Source organism: Perna viridis, chromosome 6, assembly GCF_037379345.1.
Source record: "Perna viridis isolate PV_CMFRI_1.1 ecotype Kerala chromosome 6, ASM3737934v1, whole genome shotgun sequence".
Lineage (NCBI taxonomy): Eukaryota > Metazoa > Mollusca > Bivalvia > Mytilida > Mytilidae > Perna > Perna viridis.
The window spans coordinates 30077104-30101491 of record NC_142450.1 but is presented as its reverse complement, the minus strand read 5'-3'; the positions used below and the strand labels follow the sequence as shown (position 1 = coordinate 30101491).

Genomic DNA, 24388 nt, shown 5'->3' with positions numbered 1-24388 from the left:
GATGATGAAATGAAAAAGGGATGGGACACAAGGACAATGGGGTCAACAATTTTTGATTGCCACTGGAAATAGGGAGAGGTGGGTAGGGTCGGGCAATTTAGCCTTCTGTGGCGGAGCCCTATGGTTTCTACTCCGGGAGAATGCCACAGTAGGGTTCTTTAACGTGCGAGGAACGTGGCATCTTTCCCAACACGGTGCACCACTATGGTTTGCGGTCAGGTTTTCCGTATTATAGCCTGACAACTCCAGCATTCCACCACCTTTGGCACACATCCCAGTTGCTCTGTGGGCAGAGCGCCCTAGCCCCCGGCTAGGGTTCTGAGCACTGTTTAGTCGCCTTTTACGACAAGCTTAGCGCTGCTGCAGGCCTATTCTTTTAACACCCGGACCTGCACGGGGCTCTCAACGTTACAAGAGCTGAGCATGATAGTTAGCTAACTAAAGACACAAACGGTGCAGAGAATATAACACACCAAAACCTCCTCCCACAAATTATAAATAAAATATTAAAAAGATCTAACTCTGACCAATGGCTAACTTTCTAAAGTTCAATCGAACCAAAATATTTACTTGTCAAAAGCAGTTAATTAAATCAGTGTTATGTTCAACGGGGGATAGTGTCATAAAATGTTATCAAAATAAAACTATAGATCATTATCCCGTAATGCTGGGATAAATCAAGAGATGGTCGTGAGAAAGTCTGTGCATACAACTGTTAACATTAATCTTAATCCTGAATTACCATTTACTATTTTCTGACCCATAATCAACCCAATACATAACAATACTGTGATGATTAAATGTTTCGCTTGCTAAAGTACATTAAATGGTTTTCACGAACAAATAATAGCCAAGGACGTTAAAACATCCCTTAATCGGTCATGATCGATCATATATTACAAATCGTCAGCGTCACTTTTTTGTGGTTTATATCCACAAAGACAGGCAACTTATATCCTCGAAGCTACATTGTGTTAGCTTTATAATGAACGAAATGAAGGGTGTAACTGATATACGGAAATATAAAATCAAAAGATCAAAATCCAGATAAATGTCACTTTTTCGTAGCAAGTCAAGCACTAATATTGAATGTTGCTATCAAAATAGCAAAAGGCAAATTTAGCTGATGGTATATTTGACAAAGTAAAGAACTTGAAAAATATATTAATATTATTCCAATTTACTGTTGTCAGTAAAATATTTTCTTGTCTACATCATTGCTACGATAAATTGGAATGGGGATTGATAACTTGTGATTTTTAAACAAGTTAAACAAACAAATGCAACATCTTTATCCAAGGCGAAATGTTTAGTTTTATAAGCATAACGCTTGTCCTAGTAAGTAAGCCTTTATAGTCTTTAGTCTGTGATTAGTACTGATGTAATGTTTACCCATAAACGTTTATTTTGTTTTTTTTTTCGAAAAATTGTTTGTCTTATATTATGTTCCGTCTAAACATAATTTTAAAACTTTTGTTCTTGTTTGCTGTTAATATCGCACATAACTGTGTTTAATAATTTTGTTCTTATTCTATCTTTTATTCCTATTACAGACTTTGAATACTGTACTTTTAATCTGTAATGCCCAATTGTGCATAGTCAAACCGCCGTGCAAATGTACAACAAGACTGTATGCTAACTGTAGCAACCTTCATCTAACAGAGATACCTAAAATTGTACCATCCGTGGGTGTATGGGTGCTTGATCTCAGCAATAATGATATCAGAACTATAGGACCGAATGCAACAAAGAATGCTATGCTTTCGCAAGTTTACCTGTCAAACAATAAACTGGAGTATATAGATGACAAAGCGTTTATTGATTCGGAGATGACCCTTAACGAAATCCATTTAGATGGTAACTGCCTGAATCAAATACCTAGTGTAGTGACGAACCTTCCAGCCTTGATATCGCTCCAAGTTCATAACAACCCTTATAAAGTTCTAGATAAAGATATTTTATCCAACGTTTCAAAAACTTTGATTTCATTAAGCTTTGGTTCACGTTACATGACATCATGGCCCGTTGAGCTCCAGCAGTTAACTAATCTAGCCATTCTGAAAGGATATAATTTACATTTCGAAACAATACCTGAAGATGGTTTTCGAGGATTCGTAAGGAAACTTGGTTCTCTTGAAATAATCAATACCAAGTTTAAAACGGTACCATTAAGCCTAAACAAACTCACTAAGTTGACTCATTTAGCTTTAGTGCAAAACGTTTATATGACCGGGCTACCCGAAGAAGCTTTTAAAGATTTACAAGAAGTAACAAATATGTTTTTCACCGACAACGGCTTTACTAGTTTACCAGCAATATTCAAAGATTTAAGAAACATATATCAAGTAGCAGTTTCATCACCAAAGCTAGAAGACATTGCAGAAGCTCATTTTCCCACATGTTGCCAACGAAGATTTCAATACCTTAGTATTACTAACACTAAACTGAAAGCTGTCCCAGATGTTATTACCGATTTGAATAACCTAACCGGCTTAGACTTGTCAAATGGACGTATTTCTCATGTAAAGACTGGAGACTTTTATAACTTGTCTTCAATTGTTTCCTTGATATTGTCAGGGAACCCTATCAAGACGATTGATTCTGGCGTATTTTCAAAATTAACCCGTATGTCTTACTTATTCCTTGACGGGACAGAACTTACGAAAGTCCCCGAGGCGATAAAATATTCGAAGGTCACTACCGTTGATATGAATAACAATACAATCCGTTGCACTTGCGCAAACCTTGCTTGGATGATAAGCTGGAACAGACGTACGGAAACAATTATAGAAGGACAATGTTTTAATATAACGATGACCATAGAACACTTTAAGGACACAGAAATTCCTCAGTGTTGACAAGTTTAGAGCAAAATTGACATTGCATTGTCAGAATTACTTATTACTGTTTCCCAGTCTAGTTATTTGTTCGTTGTATTTATAAAACTCTAACAATTAGAAACGTTATAAAGTTATCCTGTCCTGGTCACAGTGTAAGATTTTATTAAATGCATCAAGTTTGTTTTTGTGAGGATATTCATTAATTTTTATTTACTTATAACAAGATTACGTCATATTTCCGCTTCTTAATAAAATCGTAGCTTCAGTTTTCTCTTATTTCCGAAGCATTCTTTGGATTTTATTTTTCATTTCAAGCTATGGGTCTGTTTATCTTGTTTAGATTAACGCCTTAAATAGACATACATAATTTGTCATGTTCTTACTGTATATATGTAGGTATTTTAACAACTTTTTGTTTAACAACTGAAAGTTTTCATACAGATAACGAACAAGTTTTGGTAACAGAAAAATTAGCGTTAGATTGTGAACAATTTAAGTTACTGTAAAATGAAGAGAGATATCACCATTGTAAGTAAGACTATTTCTTTTACATATTCTATTCAAGATTTTGGTTAAATCATGCATTAATATAACTTTGTTATTTCAAAATACTTTACACAATAGCAACCTAAATCGGCAGTTACATAATAATCTTTTTTTTCAAATGCTATTTCAGATTTTGCGATTGTTTGTTTTATTACATTTAGTTACACACATCGACACAATAATATGCCCAGTTCCTCCGCCATGTAACTGTACAGAATATTCCGGTACTCGCGCATACTGCAATGACAGGAACCTTTCGAAAATTCCGCCACTCATTAAATCTGAAGGGACATGGATTATAGACTTCAGCAACAACCACATCGAGTCAATTGAGGCCCATGCCTTCAAAAATATTCAATTGGAACAGGTGTACTTTTCTAATAATAGCATTACAAGAATTGATGAAGACGCTTTCTCTGGTTCCGAGACCTCAATGGATGTTCTAAGGTTAGATGGGAACCAGTTAAAATCGGTTCCAAAGTTAGTGACCAAATTGGTTGGATTGATTGGTTTAGACATCCAGTACAACAAAATTACACATTTAGATGAGAGCATTCTATCAAATATGTCAAAATCATTTATTGCAGTATCATTTGGTTCACCGGAAATGTCATTTTGGCCTGCATCTCTCAGACATTTGAAAGGACTTTTGATGCTAAGTGTTTACGGCTTACCAATTAAAAACTTTCCCGAAAATGCTTTTTTAGGCTTTGAAAAGTCTCTGAATTACTTAGAAATTGATTCAACACAATTTCACAATATCCCAATAAATTTGAATAAACTTGAAAACTTACAGTACTTGACCATAAAAGGAAATAAATTTATTTTGGAACTTCCGGAAAGAGCATTCGAAGGTCTCAATAACTTATCAACTTTAACAATTGAAAACAATGGTCTGGCATCTTTACCAGCAATATACAAAGACTCGCCCAGTATGTATCAAACGTTCATTCGGAACAATCCAATCGTTAATCTATCAGCTTCAACATATGTTGCCAAGCAACAGCCTCAGTTCCATTATCTAACACTGACACATACACAATTTTCTTCAATACCGGAAGCCCTGAGTAACATGGAGGAAGTTTGGGTCATTGATTTATCTCATGGAAGAATAGAAATTGTTAAATCATCTGATTTCAAGAATATACCTGCATTAGCAAATTTAATATTTTCCTTTAATCCCATGTATGCTATCGACGACAATGCTTTCATGAATTTGCCGTCTTTAAAATACTTGTCTTTAGATAATACAAAACTTACAACAGTACCAAAAGCAATTAAGAACTCAAACCTATCGTGGATTAACCTGAATGGCACTGCTGTTGTTTGCTCTTGTGACGACTTAGGTTGGATGAAAACTTGGCCACATCGGTTACAAATTACCATTTTAGGAACATGCAAGGATTCAGGAGATTTAATAATGAATTTTATCAAAAACAATGTTCCAAAGTGTTAGCAACTTAATACGACTGTATAAAGAATATAGTGTTTTTTCAGACGAGATTTAAAATAAAAAAAGTTCTCACACTGGTGTATATATTGTTTTAAGCAAAGAAAAGAACACAGGGACTAAACAATAATACAAAGCAACGACATAAAAACAATCATATTAAAATCTCTCAAAATGTTTGAACACATAAAAGAAAATATTGTGATATTTTAAAGAGTAATCAAGGGAACTAAGGCTATAGCGGTAATCAAAGGAATGTAAGCCAGGGACAAAGACCAGACATGGAAAACAGATATACACAACAAAAAACATAAAGTAACTAAAATCATACATGCAAAGTAACAAAAGCAAATGAGCAACTCGGATTCCACTAAAAACAGGGAGCATGGACCGGTAGGGTAAGCGTCCTCTGCTTTTCTGGAAACACCCGCCGAGTTGCTCATAAAAAGTCAAGTCCGGAGTAGACAAACGAAGAAAGGAAAACTATGACCCGTTGAATAAATCAGTTTTGATGGTGCAGATGGATACACCATAACGATCCACCAGTTAATGATGACTACCATAAAACTTCTATGATGACTTTAATCTTGTAGCAAGATAAACCTGGTCAGCCTTATAAGAGTGAAGGAAAAGGCCAGCAATTTGTTCCCATTGCAATGCCGACCGTTTATTGAAAAACACGTCCACCACACTGGACAAATATGTTGTCGATTAAAAATTCCAGCATTTTGCAAACATCTTCTTCTGTATATTTGGAAGATGATTTGGAATTATTTCTTACAAAGTATGAGGAATCTCTACTAAGAACTATGTATTTGTATCTAGGTGTACCATCTTGTTTTGGAAGAAACAACGATGAATAATGTTTTTAAGTCGGGATTTTAACTGAGTATGGGGAATAGAAGTATACAGTGTTGAAAATCATAGGTTTTAATGCTATTATATTGAGATATTAGTCTTGAACTGATTGCTTCTAGAAGATCATTCGAATTTTTCAGGATCCACATTGAATTAATACCACTACGTAAGTAACAAGTATTGTGGTAGGACTGTAGACCCTCTTTGACAGTTGTGAGTATAGAAGTTAAAGGTTTTGAAAGAGGTTTGGTGGAACATTTTGCAGATTCAGCTATGAAACGTTGTTTTGTATGGATTATTGTGGAATTTAGGAATTAGGTATAGAGACCAAAAGAGGATAGCACAGATTTATGGTTTTCCACAATTTCTTCTTTGGAGAGTGTGGTAGCAGTATAGGTCTTATCACTGCTATTATTTTCTATGTCTACCTCTAATAATAAACATTGGATGTAAAACTTTTTGTAGACAAAAACAATGTTCTCTGACAGAGAATCAATGTCTTCTTGTTCTCGTTTTATTCATTTTCTTGCACAGTCCTCGACGGCATCCATAAGAACTTTAAAGTTGTAATTCCAATTTATGAAGCGTGTTTCACGGTACGTGGGCCCTTTAGAAAGGATAGGAGAAGATGTTACCGTTTTGTTAAAAACTCGTGGCTATTATATCATTTTCTGAGGGAAACCATAATTAAAACAAGTATTCAGTATATGTATAATTTTGTCTTTGATTGCATAAACTCGAAAACAAAAGTAAATATATTGTATCTCTGCTTTAGAACTATGAAGCATATATATTAACTTCAAGTCTTCCAATAAAAAGAGAGTATGGCTATTTATTACAGTCTTGTTTTAGTTGTCAAGTTGTCGTCCTCCATGAATACAGGATTTGAATTTCCAGATTTTTCGCTTTTTCTGAAAAGGAGAAAGGAATAAGAACGTAATTATGTATAATTAGGTTATTTTATCAAAGGCAGAAAACATAACAGTTGTTCTTAAATAGAAGTAATAATAATTTCTTATCTTCGACCAAACAATATACAAGAAGGATATTGAATATTGCTGGTAAACTAGTAAAGCCATTGTCGGTGAAAAACATATTTGTTACTTCTTGTAAATCTTTAAAAGCTTCTTCGGGTAGCCCGGTCATATAAACGACTCTATTCGCTACAATTTGATCCGATGGAGCAGTGTAGCAAATAGAGTCGTCGCATTCTGAGACGTTGTATATTATTGATTTGTTGTGAGATGCATCATTAATTTGATCCTCTATCCTACATGTTAACATCTAAATGAACTGTCCCGTACCACCATACATCGTGTACTAAGTTACATATTAATGAATTGATAATTTTGTACTAGGCACGAGAATAATACAAATTATACAAAATTAAAGAATAGTAATTCGTGGACAATAGCCTTTTTTAAAAGGTAAAAGGGAACTAAATATGTCGTACCAATAAATTACAAATAAAACGCATAAAAATAAAGAAAGTGAGGCCGAAATTTTTGGCCTAACAGCCTTCTTCTTTTATTAAATTTATTTAATATATACTAGTAGCCAACCTAATAAAACGAAAATGACAACACTATCAGGTTAAGTCAATTAATGAGACAATAACATATATATTCTGATAAATATTACTTTCCAAGAGCTTTGCTATCATTGATTGTTTCTGGAAGTCTTTGGTGTAATGTTTCTGGTAAGAGCAACGCCAACAGACCAGCCAAAACAGAAAGCCCTCCAAATATAACCATAGGGAGAACTTTACCAATATCTCCCCCTACCACTTTGCTCTGTAGAGATAAATTGATAATGCTTACATCTTTATAGTGTTAAGCATGATCAAATAAATATTAAGATTAGTGTATAATATGACTTTATCCATCAAAAGCTTAAGGTTTCAGCTTATCTTCGTTCACGAAAATAATTCATTAATACACCGGCCATATTAGTCTACGGCTCCGTTGGCAGAATGCTTGTGTTTCATTAAATTGGTCTGCATTTCTATCGACCTATAAAAAGTTGCATTGGATTTTAGTTTTTGTAATTCATAACTGTCTTGATTACAATATTTCTAACAACAGATAGGGATGCATTAGTTGTTTCTTATATCATACTTACAATATCAGCAATGTATGGGGAAACCATACTGCCTACACGTGCAAAAACAGAACATGAACCCAACCCCGCGTTCCGCACAACCGTCGGAAATATTTCTGAAGACCATAGATATATTATTCCAAAAGTACACGAAATTCCTATTTTACCAGTTATAGCTAAGGCACTGGTAACCTGATCTGAAATGATGAAGAATACTCTATATGATTTATGCTTATCTAGTGAAACGCTCAAAAGACGTACTTTTTACGACTTATATATATATATATATATATATATATATATATATATATATATATATATATATATATATATATATATATATATATATATATATATATATATATATATATATATATATATATATATATATATATATAATTATCTGATATAACATATAGCCCGTTTGAGCTTGATAGAAATCTTGACTATTCAGTTTTCAAAATTACTGCAGTTTCTTTTCTATAGTACATACGAACCCTTTTCAGAATTTTATTCAAATAGAACAGACAATCATCCCAATAAGGCTGGATGCCGAGTGGTCTAGAGCGTTGGACTTAGTGCAGGCGGTGTTGCCATAGATGTCAGAGAAGAGAAGGGGTTAGATTAGAATTCCGCTGAGGGAGCGACCAAATTTACAATTTTTGGTCGTTCCCTCCGCGGGACTCGAACGCCTGCACTAAGTCCAGAGCCCTAGAATACTTGCTTCGCAAATTTTATAATTCTAACATCGTTGGGAATTTTTCATCTAGGCTATATAAAAATATAGCTTTCGTTAACCGAGTGATACTTCCTCGCAAGTAAATCTACAGCGCGAACATAAGCACATAATGTAAGGATAGGACAACCTCTGATGGTATCAAGTAAGACTATATATAATGTAAGGATAGGACAACCTCTGATGGTATCAAGTGACTATATATAATGTAAGGATAGGACAACCTCTGATGGTATCAAGTAAGACTATATATAATGTAAGGATAGGACAACCTCTGATGGTATCAAGTAAGACTATATATAATGTAAGGATAGGACAACCTCTGATGGTATCAAGTAAGACTATAGATAATGTAAGGATAGGACAACCTCTGATGGTATCAAGTAAGACTATATATAATGTAAGGATAGGACAACCTCTGATGGTATCAAGTAAGACTATATATAATGTAAGGATAGGACAACCTCTGATGGTATCAAGTGACTATATATAATGTAAGGATAGGACAACCTCTGATGGTATCAACTGACTATATATAATGTAAGGATAGGACAACCTCTGATGGTATCAAGTGACTATATATAATGTAAGGATAGGACAATCTCTGATGGTGTCAAGTAAGACTATATATAATGTAAGGATAGGACAACCTCTGATGGTATCAAGTGACTATATATAATGTAAGGAAAGGACAACCTCTGATGGTATCAAGTGACTATATATAATGTAAGGATAGGACAACCTCTGATGGTATCAAGTAAGACTATATATAATGTAAGGATAGGACAACCTCTGATGGTATCAAGTGACTATATATAATGTAAGGATAGGACAACCTCTGATGGTATCAAGTAAGACTATATATAATGTAAGGATAGGACAACCTCTGATGGTATCAAGTAAGACTATAGATAATGTAAGGATAGGACAACCTCTGATGGTATCAAGTAAGACTATATATAATGTAAGGATAGGACAACCTCTGATGGTATCAAGTAAGACTATATATAATGTAAGGATAGGACAACCTCTGATGGTATCAAGTGACTATATATAATGTAAGGATAGGACAACCTCTGATGGTATCAACTGACTATATATACTAGTAAGGATAGGACAACCTCTGATGGTATCATGTGACTATATATAATGTAAGGATAGGACAATCTCTGATGGTGTCAAGTAAGACTATATATAATGTAAGGATAGGACAACCTCTGATGGTATCAAGTGACTATATATAATGTAAGGAAAGGACAACCTCTGATGGTATCAAGTGACTATATATAATGTAAGGATAGGACAACCTCTGATGGTATCAAGTAAGACTATATATAATGTAAGGATAGGACAACCTCTGATGGTATCAAGTGACTATATATAATGTAAGGATAGGACAACCTCTGATGGTATCAAGTAAGACTATATATAATGTAAGGATAGGACAACCTCTGATGGTATCAAGTAAGACTATATATAATGTAAGGATAGGACAACCTCTGATGGTATCAAGTAAGACTATATATAATGTAAGGATAGGACAACCTCTGATGGTATCAAGTAAGACTATATATAATGTAAGGATAGGACAACCTCTGATGGTATCAAGTGACTATATATAATGTAAGGATAGGACAACCTCTGATGGTATCAAGTGACTATATATAATGTAAGGATAGGACAATCTCTGATGGTGTCAAGTAAGACTATATATAATGTAAGGATAGGACAACCTCTGATGGTATCAAGTGACTATATATAATGTAAGGAAAGGACAACCTCTGATGGTATCAAGTGACTATATATAATGTAAGGATAGGACAACCTCTGATGGTATCAAGTAAGACTATATATAATGTAAGGATAGGACAACCTCTGATGGTATCAAGTAAGACTATATATAATGTAAGGATAGGACAACCTCTGATGGTATCAAGTGACTATATATAATGTAAGGATAGGACAACCTCTGATGGTATCAAGTAAGACTATATATAATGTAAGGATAGGACAACCTCTGATGGTATCAAGTAAGACTATATATAATGTAAGGATAGGACAACCTCTGATGGTATCAAGTAAGACTATAGACAATGTAAGGATAGGACAACCTCTGATGGTATCAAGTAAGACTATATATAATGTAAGGATAGGACAACCTCTGATGGTATCAAGTAAGACTATATATAATGTAAGGATAGGACAACCTCTGATGGTATCAAGTGACTATATATAATGTAAGGATAGGACAACCTCTGATGGTATCAAGTGACTATATATAATGTAAGGATAGGACAACCTCTGATGGTATCAAGTAAGACTATATATAATGTAAGGATAGGACAACCTCTGATGGTATCAAGTAAGACTATATATAATGTAAGGATAGGACAACCTCTGATGGTATCATGTGACTATATATAATGTAAGGATAGGACAACCTCTGATGGTATCAAGTAAGACTATATATAATGTAAGGATAGGACAACCTCTGATGGTATCATGTGACTATATATAATGTAAGGATAGGACAACCTCTGATGGTATCATGTGACTATATATAATGTAAGGATAGGACAACCTCTGATGGTATCAAGTGACTATATATAATGTAAGGATAGGACAACCTCTGATGGTATCAAGTAAGACTATATATAATGTAAGGATAGGACAACCTCTGATGGTATCAAGTGACTATACATAATGTAAGGATAGGACAACCTCTGATGGTATCAAGTAAGACTATATATAATGTAAGGATAGGACAACCTCTGATGGTATCAAGTGACTATATATAATGTAAGGATAGGACAACCTCTGATGGTATCAAGTAAGACTATATATAATGTAAGGATAGGACAACCTCTGATGGTATCAAGTAAGACTATATATAATGTAAGGATAGGACAACCTCTGATGGTATCAAGTAAGACTATAGATAATGTAAGGATAGGACAACCTCTGATGGTATCAAGTAAGACTATATATAATGTAAGGATAGGACAACCTCTGATGGTATCAAGTAAGACTATATATAATGTAAGGATAGGACAACCTCTGATGGTATCAAGTGACTATATATAATGTAAGGATAGGACAACCTCTGATGGTATCAAGTGACTATATATAATGTAAGGATAGGACAATCTCTGATGGTGTCAAGTAAGACTATATATAATGTAAGGATAGGACAACCTCTGATGGTATCAAGTGACTATATATAATGTAAGGAAAGGACAACCTCTGATGGTATCAAGTGACTATATATAATGTAAGGATAGGACAACCTCTGATGGTATCAAGTAAGACTATATATAATGTAAGGATAGGACAACCTCTGATGGTATCAAGTAAGACTATATATAATGTAAGGATAGGACAACCTCTGATGGTATCAAGTGACTATATATAATGTAAGGATAGGACAACCTCTGATGGTATCAAGTAAGACTATATATAATGTAAGGATAGGACAACCTCTGATGGTATCAAGTAAGACTATAGACAATGTAAGGATAGGACAACCTCTGATGGTATCAAGTAAGACTATATATAATGTAAGGATAGGACAACCTCTGATGGTATCAAGTAAGACTATATATAATGTAAGGATAGGACAACCTCTGATGGTATCAAGTAAGACTATATATAATGTAAGGATAGGACAACCTCTGATGGTATCAAGTGACTATATATAATGTAAGGATAGGACAACCTCTGATGGTATCAAGTAAGACTATATATAATGTAAGGATAGGACAACCTCTGATGGTATCAAGTAAGACTATATATAATGTAAGGATAGGACAACCTCTGATGGTATCATGTGACTATATATAATGTAAGGATAGGACAACCTCTGATGGTATCAAGTGACTATATATAATGTAAGGATAGGACAACCTCTGATGGTATCAAGTAAGACTATATATAATGTAAGGATAGGACAACCTCTGATGGTATCATGTGACTATATATAATGTAAGGATAGGACAACCTCTGATGGTATCAAGTGACTATATATAATGTAAGGATAGGACAACCTCTGATGGTATCAAGTAAGACTATATATAATGTAAGGATAGGACAACCTCTGATGGTATCAAGTAAGACTATATATAATGTAAGGATAGGACAACCTCTGATGGTATCATGTGACTATATATAATGTAAGGATAGGACAACCTCTGATTGTATCAAGTAAGACTATATATAATGTAAGGATAGGACAACCTCTGATGGTATCATGTGACTATATATGATGTAAGGATAGGACAACCTCTGATGGTATCAAGTAAGACTATATATAATGTAAGGATAGGACAACCTCTGATGGTATCATGTGACTATATATAATGTAAGGATAGGACAACCTCTGATGGTATCATGTGACTATATATAATGTAAGGATAGGACAACCTCTGATGGTATCAAGTGACTATATATAATGTAAGGATAGGACAACCTCTGATGGTATCAAGTGAGACTATATATAATGTAAGGATAGGACAACCTCTGATGGTATCAAGTGACTATATATAATGTAAGGAAAGGACAACCTCTGATGGTATCAAGTGACTATATATAATGTAAGGATAGGACAACCTCTGATGGTATCAAGTAAGACTATATATAATGTAAGGATAGGACAACCTCTGATGGTATCAAGTAAGACTATATATAATGTAAGGATAGGACAATCTCTGATGGTATCAAGTAAGACTATAGATAATGTAAGGATAGGACAACCTCTGATGGTATCAAGTAAGACTATATATAATGTAAGGATAGGACAACCTCTGATGGTATCACGTGACTATATATATATGATTATAATTACATTAAGTCTAATATTTACTTTGTTTGTTTATGGAAATATTCCCTCGTGTCCGTATATAAATGATCTGCTGTATAAACATTAAAATTATTTGGGAAAAATGAACTTTTAAGATTTTGTTTTGCAGATTTGTAAAAGTCAAACGGACTATTACTTGAAACATCAAGCTCGTATTTTTTTTTATCTTTGAGGTTGACAAAGAGTAATCAAGGGAACCAAGATTCTAGCAGAAATCAAAAGAATATTATCCAAGAAGAAAGACCAGATAGGAAAACAGACACACACAACAAAATACATAAAATATAGGTAAAAACAACAGAAGTAAATGAGCAAGTCCGACTCCTGGACCAGGTGCATCGGTAGGGTAAGCGTCCTCTACATTTCTAGAAATGTTCGCCGAGTTGCTCACAAAAGTCAAGTCCGAGGTAGACGAAACAGGAAAGGAAAACTATGACACGCTGAATAAATCGGTTCTCATGGTACAGATGGATACACCGTAACGATCAACGAGTTAATGGTGACGACCATAAAACTTCTGTAATGATGACTTCAATCTTGTAGCAACATAACACTTTTCCAGAAGCACAATTGTGAGTCTACCGCGGTAGAAAAAGTAGTTACGAAAAGTATGACATAATGTAAGAGTTGTGATATAAAAACTCCATAAAGGAATGTTGTCGTGGATGAAAGGAAAGTTTACAATACGGAACTTTCAGGTGTTAATATGAATTGTAATTTATCTTGGTCTTACCATATTGATATTTTGATAGTTTTGATAGTTTTATCCTGCAATGAGGCTATTTGTTAAACGAATAAAGGAATACGGTTATTTTTTTGCTGTATCCGTACATTAGGAGGTTATCGACTTTCTGGCTCCTCCCACGCACGTGATCGGCGGAACTACTTGTTCTGGTATGCGTAAATTAATCATGGCCGCCACCATAGATACAATATAAACAAATTGCGATTGCGTATCCGGTCAATCTTTTTTTTTTGCTGTTTTGTTTCGTTTTCACCTGAATGACTGAATGAAAGAAAAGATTTTATGTAAACCAAATAATGAATTTGTATTTTTTTCACCGTCATATATATATGGCAAATCCCATATCTCGTTCAAATTTGATTCATTATCAGTTTGCAGACGACTTCCAATATACCAAACAGAAACAAGTCAGCTTCCACCTTCCTCGCAAAATTCAAAACTTCAATGTTCTTAAAATCGACTTTACAACATTCAAAATATTTATATTTATTGTTCATTTTACTTATTTTTCTCTTGTAATTAAATTAATTTTGATACATTGCTTATTTTCTTCAAACAGCTTTGACGTATTATATGGTGCGGATTGAATTTCAATGTTTATTGAGTCATGCGCCATGCGGGTTAATTTTTTTCTTCGGGTTTAACGATCGGGGCTCCTCAGGGGATATGCATTTTAAAATTTTATTTTAAAATTGTACACACGCACAAAACTATTAATATAACAAGATAAAAACAATATAGGTATATTGTCGAAAATTATTTCGGAGCCTCGCATTTCCAACCCGTTCCGTCGCCTCATCACATATCTTCAATAATTTTCGACAATGTACCTATATTGTATATGAATCTGTAGTAAAGATTCACCTACGATTCACACAAATTGAGACAATGGTTATATATTATCAATCTTTTAGGAAGTTATATTTATGATAAATGTACAAATGAGTATTACAGTTTAGGAAAGAAAGTTTTATAAATACGCGTTTAAATTGTATCAAAAACATATTAGCCACAAATTTACGAACTACTAGGGAAATCGCTTTTCTCCACTTTTCTAATTTCTTTCATCGATGTGATTGATTTTCAAAAACAAATGGGACATTAAGTGGAAACAAGTACATACTTTAAATAAAACATTAAAACTTACTATCAATATATTTCGCGTCGATTTTACAAAAAGTCGTAAGTGTAAAGTTGATCGTAAGTAATGACGTCACAACCTAAAAACCTGACGTCATAATTTACCATATATTTCACACTTAAAAATCGTAAAATCGACGCCTGTGGCCCTTTTCACAAAACATCGTAAGAGTAAAATTAGTCGTAAGTTATGACGTCACAATACTTTGATTTACTATGACGTCATAACTTACGACTATTTTTACACTAACGATTTTTTGTGAAAAGGACCTCTGATTCGTAAGTGAATTCTGATGCTTATATGCTGTCCTTTCTGCATTTTATTTGTGTTTCTTTCAAATTCGCATGATTTTTTTTAAAATGACTAATGCGTCGATCGTGTGTGCAAAGGCAGGTGCAATGTAATCATCAAATGGTTCGTTGACTTTGTTTTGTTTGTCTTAAAGTTTTAAAGGTATTAAGTGCAATACTTTGAACATATTTTTGGGTGTAATTAAAGTATTATGTGATTATTTTTAGCATAATTTTTGGTATTACTAATTCTAAGATGAAAATAATATTTGAAATATTCGAACTAATTTAAGTAGCAATCTTTGTAAGAATCATGCAATTCTGTAATATGTGACATCCCTAAATAACGGCTACACATTTTTATTTTTGTTGTTTTGTGGGTCTATATGAAATGTTTTATCATTCATTCCAATCTGTCTGCTTTAAGGAAATAATCCACATTGCAAATCCAATAGTTTCTGTTCTATTTTAGTGTCAATTACAGAAATATCTCCCTTAATGTTGAATTCTACAGTACATTCTATATACATGTATTGTTTTTCTCTCCTAAAAGCATGAGTTATATGAAAAGCCACATGATAATCTCTTTTTACTGTAACATTTTAAACAAAATATCAGAAATAAAAATATGTAGGCCTTCCAACTATGTATCACATTTTGCATGATTTTTACCTGAAGTGATACTTAAATTCTAGAATAACATATTTCAAAAATGTGTTTGTATTAAAACTAAAGTAATTGCAACAATGATGTAATAAAATACAAATCCATTTTCAAAATTTTGATAATGTGCATTACCAACTGAAAGTGTTGTTAATATCAAAATAGTTATGCCAATTGTCCATTAGTTTCCACACCTTTAAATCCCACTTTAAGAATGATAAACGACATTCCCCATTTTGTAAATTATAACTCACCTTCATCTCCAAATAAGGACGAAAAGATCGTACAAATACAAGCGACTCCTCCTCCAACCAATGTTGCAACATGGAGAATTTTTCTCCCTACTCTGTCCATCAGAAAGATTATGATTCCGTATGCTGGAATCTCCAGTAGCCCAGATAAAAAAAAATTCAGATAAAAATCTCCACTGAGGTTGCCGGTGTTTAACGATAATCCATAGTAACCCATGCTTACTATCATCCTACAAGTAATAAATCTCATTATTTTGTAAGCAGAATTATAAGTATTATGTAAGGTTCCGATATTGGACGTTAATAAAAGGATATGTAAATCTGAGTTTAGCTTCCTAATAAAAAAAAAAAAAAAAAAAAAAAAAAAAAATTTTAAGGTATTTGTCTTTTGATACATGTGATGGCGTTTGTTGTTTTGTTTTGAATTATTATTTTAAAAAGCGTTTTAAACCAATACAATGTATACTCTGTTTACAATGCAATTGGCCTTTACCAGTTGAAGAATAGTACTATTGTAGACACAGCGAGGCGTTTATCTTCAAACAAATTCCAGATTCTCTCTTCTTTCGGTCTTTCCACTTGAAGATTTTCTAGACATTTGTCTCTCAACTGAACATTATTGCCCTTTGCTATCTGTTCCAATATAATGCGCGCATTTTCCTGTCTTCCCTTTGAAATCAGCCATCTTGGCGATTCTGGTATTAGCCTTTTTTATAGAAAGGATAGTTCACTTTTTATTATTTAGTCACATGTATAATAAAAGGATGTTTGATTGATAAACTTAGTTTTTTGTATCATATTGTTAGCTTTGTAATAAAACAAAACATCATTTGTGTTATGAAAATCTTTGTTGGAATGTTTATTGAAGAGTATACATAAAAAAAGTAAAAATATAAAAAAATAAGAAATGAAAAGACAAACCTACAGTGTTTTATATAAAAAAAACAACAACATTTAACTCACCACCAGTAACTGAAATACAGGGAAACTGGAACTGCCGATGTTATCGCAATATACTGCCAGTGTTTAAACGCATAGAAAAATCCAGACAATACAACTAATCCAAAAGAGAAAAAGAACTGAATCACCATTCCAGCCCATACACGTTTAGATGGTCCTACCAGTTCCATCCCTAGATCATAAAAAAATTACATAAAATAAACAAATAATATTCCTCAATATGATCTTTGGTTGATTAAAGTATTGATTTATTAAGTTGTCAAAGAGGGTCACCAGTCTTACCACGACACTTTTTCTCCTGTAGTAGAATTAGTTCAATGTGGACCCTGAAAAATTCGAAAGATCTTCTGGAAACTCTCAATTTAAGATAATCAGTATACAATAGCATTAATACCTATGATTTTTCAACTATTTATACTTTACTCTCCATAGTTAAAATCCCGCCTAAAACATTTAACATCGATATTACTCCAAAAAAGACGTACACTTAGATACAGGTTTGCAGTACTTAGTAGAGATTCCTCATACTTTGTAAAAATGATTTCAAATTATCTTCCAAATATATCGAGGATACTTTCAAAATGCTGGAATTGGAATGATCGACTGCATATTTGTCCAATATGATGGACGCGTTTTTTAACAAACGGTCGGCATTCCGATGGAAACAAATTATGCTCCTCTAATTGCTGACATATTCATTTACTCTCATGAGGTTGACTTTATAGCTGATCTGTTCCAAATAAAGGAACATCGATTAGCCAGATTCTTTTATCTCAGGTTCCGCTATATAGATAATGCATTATTGTTAAACAATCTTAGTTTTGGGGATTTCAAATAATCGCGTCTGCCTTAAATAACTTTGGATAAAAGGTACTACAGACACTGTGAAGTCAGCCGTATATCTTGGCCTACACTTGAAAATCGGTGGTAAAGGAAAACCATTGATCACACTTTTCGACAAACGCAATGACTTTTCATTCCGTATTGCAACTTTCCTTTCATCTGTGGCAACATCCCTTCAACACTTGCGTATTGAGTTTTTATAACACAACTCAAACGTTATGCTAGAGCTTCCTATAACTACGCAGACTGTTTGTACTGCACTAGCCTTCTTACAATTCGGCTTCTGGAACAGGGTTATGTTGCTACAAGATTGAAGTCATCACTACAGAAGTTTTATGGTCGTCATCATGGATCGTTACGATGAATCAATCTGCACCATGAGAACCGATTTGTTCAACGTGACATAGTTTTCTCTCCTCTTTCGTCTACCTCGACTTGAATTTATATGAGCAACTGAGCAAATGATTCTATAGAAAAGCATAGGGCGCTTACCGGTGCATTTGGACCAGGCTCCCAGATTTTAGTGGAGTCCTAGTTGCTCATTTACTTTTGTTGCTTTGTACATATTGTTTTAAATGTTTTGTTGTCTGTGTCTGTTTGTTTCCCTGTCTGGCCTTTGTCTCTAGATTACATTCTTTTGATTCCCGCTAGAATCTTGATTCCCTTGATTACTCTTTGATAAATATTCACACAGTGGAATGGTCGAGCAAAAACAAAATGAAAACAAAATGGCACCGTAAAAGATATCAGAACTTCCTACTAAAATATATTATTTGGATTGTTTGTAATGGCTTAATTGTAAAGATTTTTCATTTTAGTGTTCAATGATTATTTTCACCTTTAACAGACCCAAACTTAAAAATTCTATGTTTATCATGTTGTTATCTATCTAATAACATCTGTTTGAATGAAGCATTACTATATATATATCTTAATACCTAGAACATAAGCTGTTTGTATAAGTCCGATGCAGGAACCCCCAATAACGAACCGCAAAAGACAAAAAACCAAGAAGTTAGGCGCCCAGGCTAACGACAGTGCCGAAACAAACAACAACCAAAAACATAGGCACATAGTCTTCTTTCTACCTATACTGAAAATACATCAACACATCAATCTCATTCATGTAAAACCGTATTATATGCAATACATTATACGTTTAATAACAAAAATACAATAGTGAATTAAACATCGTTTTTCATAAGAGCCAAATATTTTCATGCTTTAAATGAGGTAAAGAAACGAACGCTTCAAATAAATTTTAAAGCTGTTTTAAGTAAACAAAACACCCAAGCAAACATTAGACATGGACTGTATCCATAAACACATGTGTAAATAAAAAAAAATCGCCTTTTTCCTTCTGAAATTGCTTGCAGTGCTCCGAAAGTTTAAGCATGTCTTGCACCACCGGCGACAACCGTCGCATAGCAATAGAGTTAAACCCGGTTTGCATCAATTTCATTTCGGTGGGTTGCCAATTCGATAAGACGTGAAATCTAATTGAATCTGTGAGGCAGAGTCGTCATATTGTGATGCCGTCCATAAAACTTTGATAAAAAAACAGAGCCGAACATGTCTGTATTAATCAGTAACGAATTAAATGTTAAATGTTAACTCCACTATGCCGGAGAAATTGATTCGTTGTCAATAAGAAAGTAGTGGTTTATTATAGAAAATATAATATCATTGCGTTTGTCATAAAGTTTCGATTTGTATAGAAACAGATCTAGGCATCATGCAGAAAGTATATAATTTGCCTTTTCATTCCAAGTTAATTTTGGTAAATCAAATGTAAGCAATCCTTAAAGTCAGAATATTCAAGGATATAACGGAAACTGAAATTGAAGACACAAAGTATCTTGACCCCTGTTTTGTGTAGAAACATTGATACAAAATTCGAAAAGAGAAAAAAAGTGCAATGTGTTTTGTCTTAAAATGCTTATTTGACATATTTACGAAGCAGACAATTACAGGCTGAATTTCTTTCTGTTCATTAGTATAATTAGGTTTATGTTCCAAAGTGGCTGTCTGATTTTTTTTTGCGTGTTGTTCAATTGTAGTATAGATAACTTGATGCACGTATTCTGCTTTCTAGAAAGTGTCATTTTCCTGAATTACAAATTTTATGAAGTGAAAAGACTGAATCATAATTTCTCTTAATTACACATTCTACCTATATGCAATAGTATCTAACTAAGATTGATAAAAAGTGTTTGGAATAAATGCCTTTTATAAAAGCGCCTTCGGTACAGGCTGAAACTAAAAGCTACCTACGTATCTGACAGATTTCCCATTATGAACGACCCTATTAAGATTCCAGCAAAATAAATCAATCTTGCATGAGACGTCTTGAATTCGTCGCCACAAACTAGGTTTATCTGAAAATATAAAAGTAAACAAAAGCGAACCAGATGTATAAGTACATAATTATATAATAAATAGATTTTAAACCATGAGTGTATCCCTGATACCCATTTATTGTAATGATTACAAAACTTTTCATTCGTCAATAAAACTACGAAGAACTAACTGAGAGGTTTGCACTTACTGAATTAAAATGTATTTTCAAATATACTACATCGTGACATAATAATCAATAATAGTGAACAGTATGTCTTGATATAAGAGGAAAAAGGGGGACTAGTGAAATGCTCCTGGACACAATCAATCAAAATGGAAATTTATTTGAAAATGAAACTGCATACAATAATGAACAACACAACATTAATGCAATACATTTTTCTTATATATATTTAAATTATACATTTCAACAGCAACGTTTTGTGATTGCAATGAGTTGATTTCGCAAATAAATTAAATAGATTTGAATCGATGTAATAAATCCTTGTGAATATAAAAAAAAACCATAACAATAAACAAACGAATTTTTTATGGATTAAAAAAAATAATACTGTTGCCGATATTAAAAATATTGCAGAAAAATAGACACAACTCACTTGATTGACAAATGTCGATTTGTATACCGTACCATCATAGACCCATTTATTACAGGATGTAGTAGAATTTCCACTGGCAAACCGCTTACATTGGTTGTAGTCAAGGTTTTCATCCTTTGAAGGTGGAATTTGTCTTTCTATTTCTTGCCGATGAAATTCATTCTGTACTGCGTATGTGTCATTTGACCATCCATAAAGACTGCATCTTTTGGAAGTATACTTTTTGTCGATTATATTTATGTGAAATTTTCTTACGGTTGTTCGCCAGTTAATTTCAGCCATTTTTGTCAGATTGTCGGGCTCCTATGGTTTTATTCATTTCATAGCATTAATATTTTTGCCCCACTTTTCTTTTCATAATTTCTTTTAACACACCTTAAAATGTTCTTGGAAATTTTTTTTTATATAATCCTTGGTATTTTTGTCAGTGGTTTTGATAAATAAAACATACTAAGACAAAACCTTTAAAAATCTAGAGAAATTCTGTTCTCGCCAAAATTTCAAATGCTTATATTTCAAAAAAAGATCACACTAACCGATCTAGTTTTTCCTTCTTATATAGTCGGCGTCACATAAATAACATACTGTTAAAATTTGAATAAAAATATTTTCTACGACTTTATTGACACCTACCGTCGTTTAAATTGTCTTAAATGACTTGCTCATTCGTTTAGCCAAACGGCTTCTCCCTAAACATTGAATCGTTAAATTCCGGTCAGATTTTAATTCTAGGTGCCAATATTTACATTGTAAAAAGTCGGACATGTTTACAGTGATCGGGTTGCTAGGAGATGTTGTTTACGTTTAAATGGTTTGTCCAAAAACCGAAGAACCCAGAATGCACTTCGGCGTTATTTCGGATATCTCGGATTTATTTTACGCGAACAACGTACAATACCGAGAAGTTGATCAAGCAGACGATTGTCACCGGAGTTCGACGGGAACTTACGAACTTCGTTTGTAAACAAATCGTCCCGTAAAAACTAACATGGCGGATATTAGTATGGGATTTTCCCGTAAGGATTTGTTACGCATGATTTAAGCTAATAAGCGACTTGTTTTTGAGAAGCTGTTTGGCTAAACGAATGAGCAAGTCATTTAAGACAATTTAAAAGACGGTTGGTGTCAATAAAGTCGTAGAAAATATTTTTATTCAAATTTTAACAGTATGTTATTTATGTGACGCCGAGTATAGCATGAAATATCTTGAAATATTTCCCAACCCATTGAAAATCCTTGTTATTCTTAAAAGACCAGCAAATATCCTTAATGAAAACAGGTGACATAATATCAATAAAGAATAATAGATGATTGTAAACCTAATAGTGTACTTTTACTCAATCTACTTATTTTCATGTACAAGTGTATTAAAGTATATAAAAAAACTGAATCAATACAGCAAAGTTATTATTTTACAGAATAACACATATTTGGACGAATGATCACTTAAAATGTGAAACAAGATGTAGAGAATTAAACAAACAACTGAAACAAAAAATGTAAGGGTGAAAAAAGAAGTCCGAGAGAGATGAACAATACATTCAACGTTTAAAGAATAAAGTAGGTCACCAACAATAATAGGGCGATACAGAAGAATTCACTCTACAAAAAAAAGGTACTCAACACCTGTTGATTAACTTAATAGTAACTTTAAAACTGACTTAAACACCAACAAAGTGACTGCGGGAATACGGTCGAATTTTTATACTAACATAGACATCGTATCATCTTCTCTCAAGAGACAGAGAGACGATAAGGGTGTTAATCTAGTTGATTACCTAATTCTAACTTGTAGTGCCCTCAGTCGCATACAGTTATCGCTGATAGGATTGCGGTTAACTTCTCCGGGAAAACTAACACAAGGCTAAATCGGATTATATCCATTCAAGAATTTATCAAGGCCTTAACACTTGTTTTTTTTTCGATTTACATTTCTTGTGAATTGTCAGTATGATTGTTGTTAAACATAATAATCCAAATGGTTTCACAATTGCTATAATTTTGGAACGGATCTTTTGCCAGGGTCTTATTTCGTACATATCTAACTTGACTTAACAAACCGAAAGGACATCGACATTTAAATTTCAACACTGCAACTCAGAACCCGAGGAAATAGAAAATTACCAACACCCCATCACCCAAGTAATCTTGTCGTCCAACATATTTGTAGTGGCAGAGATTTGACAAAATACATAAATCTTATTTACAGACTGCCAAACATTGCAATAGAGGTCCTTTCATGACATACCATAAAACGATATTTTTTTTCTAGAATTGCAGTGACGCCTATTTAATTTGGAGATTCGTTGATTTTGATACACGAATGCATTAAGATGCACTTAATTATTCATAATTTTATTATTGCGTGAATGAAACACTGCAATTTCATTATTTACACCGGAAATGAGTTTTAATGTATTGTTTTTGTGTGCAAACGTCCTAATTCATAATGTAAAAAAATAATGTGGGTTTTTTGAAATGATAAAAATTACACACTCTTACGGTACAAATCTTTCTTTTTCCTGTGTGTCTAAGAGTACTCAAGGGAACCAAGATTCTAGCAGAAATCAAAAGAATGTCATCCAGGGACAAAGAACAGACATGAAAAATAGACACACAACTAATAACATAAAATAGCCAAAATAAAGAGAAAAAAACCAAACAAACAAAGTTACAAAGTGAATGAATTAGCAAAATGAAAATCCTGTTGACGATGATGGGTGATACATAAAAACTCAATACACAAAATTGAGATATACTACATATATGATTGGCTTACCTGTGTTTTGGTGTTCCAAGTACAAGTGCGGACATCAGCATATGTAGAGCAACAAGTAAATGAACCAAACATAACAAAATATACTTCTTTTTTTGATAAGGTCCGAACTCTCCGATCTGAATAAAAACTGCATCTAAGCCAGTCTTAGATTCCATTGTAGGAAACTGTACTAAATTTCAATGAAGTCGACAATTTGTTTATTTAGTGTCCGTGACCAGACGACGCATTAACTACTTCAGGTTAGTACATCTGACCTTATGTATCTGTATTGCCAAAATCCCTTCTAATTTGTACCCAAGATCTAACATTGAACCTAAGGATAATGGATGCAATCCTACAATACACGATATGTATATTTGATAATTTCAAAAGTT

General features: G+C 33.3%; 3 protein-coding genes across 3 annotated transcripts; 2 read left to right on the top strand and 1 right to left on the bottom strand.

Annotated features, from left to right (window-relative positions):
• Positions 1 to 1294: 1294 nt before the first annotated feature.
• Positions 1295 to 3090, top strand: LOC148614489 (uncharacterized). The gene is made up of 2 exons (XM_088588576.1): positions 1295 to 1338; positions 1554 to 3090. The coding sequence occupies exons 1-2, from the start codon at positions 1306 to 1308 to the stop codon at positions 2856 to 2858; spliced, it is 1338 nt and encodes a 445-aa protein (XP_088444702.1). The 5' UTR covers positions 1295 to 1305; the 3' UTR covers positions 2859 to 3090.
• A 188-nt stretch (positions 3091 to 3278) lies between these two features.
• Positions 3279 to 4913, top strand: LOC148614488 (uncharacterized). The gene is made up of 2 exons (XM_088588575.1): positions 3279 to 3368; positions 3517 to 4913. Exons 1-2 carry the CDS (start codon positions 3348 to 3350, stop codon positions 4840 to 4842), a joined length of 1347 nt encoding a protein of 448 aa, XP_088444701.1. The 5' UTR covers positions 3279 to 3347; the 3' UTR covers positions 4843 to 4913.
• A 1480-nt stretch (positions 4914 to 6393) lies between these two features.
• Positions 6394 to 24360, bottom strand: LOC148614487 (organic cation transporter protein-like). Its single transcript, XM_088588574.1, has 10 exons — positions 24015 to 24360; positions 21236 to 21440; positions 20553 to 20656; positions 19217 to 19371; positions 17439 to 17607; positions 16969 to 17181; positions 16479 to 16705; positions 7816 to 7991; positions 7336 to 7487; positions 6394 to 6605 (listed from the first exon to the last, which is right to left on the bottom strand). The coding sequence occupies exons 1-10, from the start codon at positions 24167 to 24169 to the stop codon at positions 6530 to 6532; spliced, it is 1632 nt and encodes a 543-aa protein (XP_088444700.1). The 5' UTR covers positions 24170 to 24360; the 3' UTR covers positions 6394 to 6529.
• Positions 24361 to 24388: the final 28 nt, after the last annotated feature.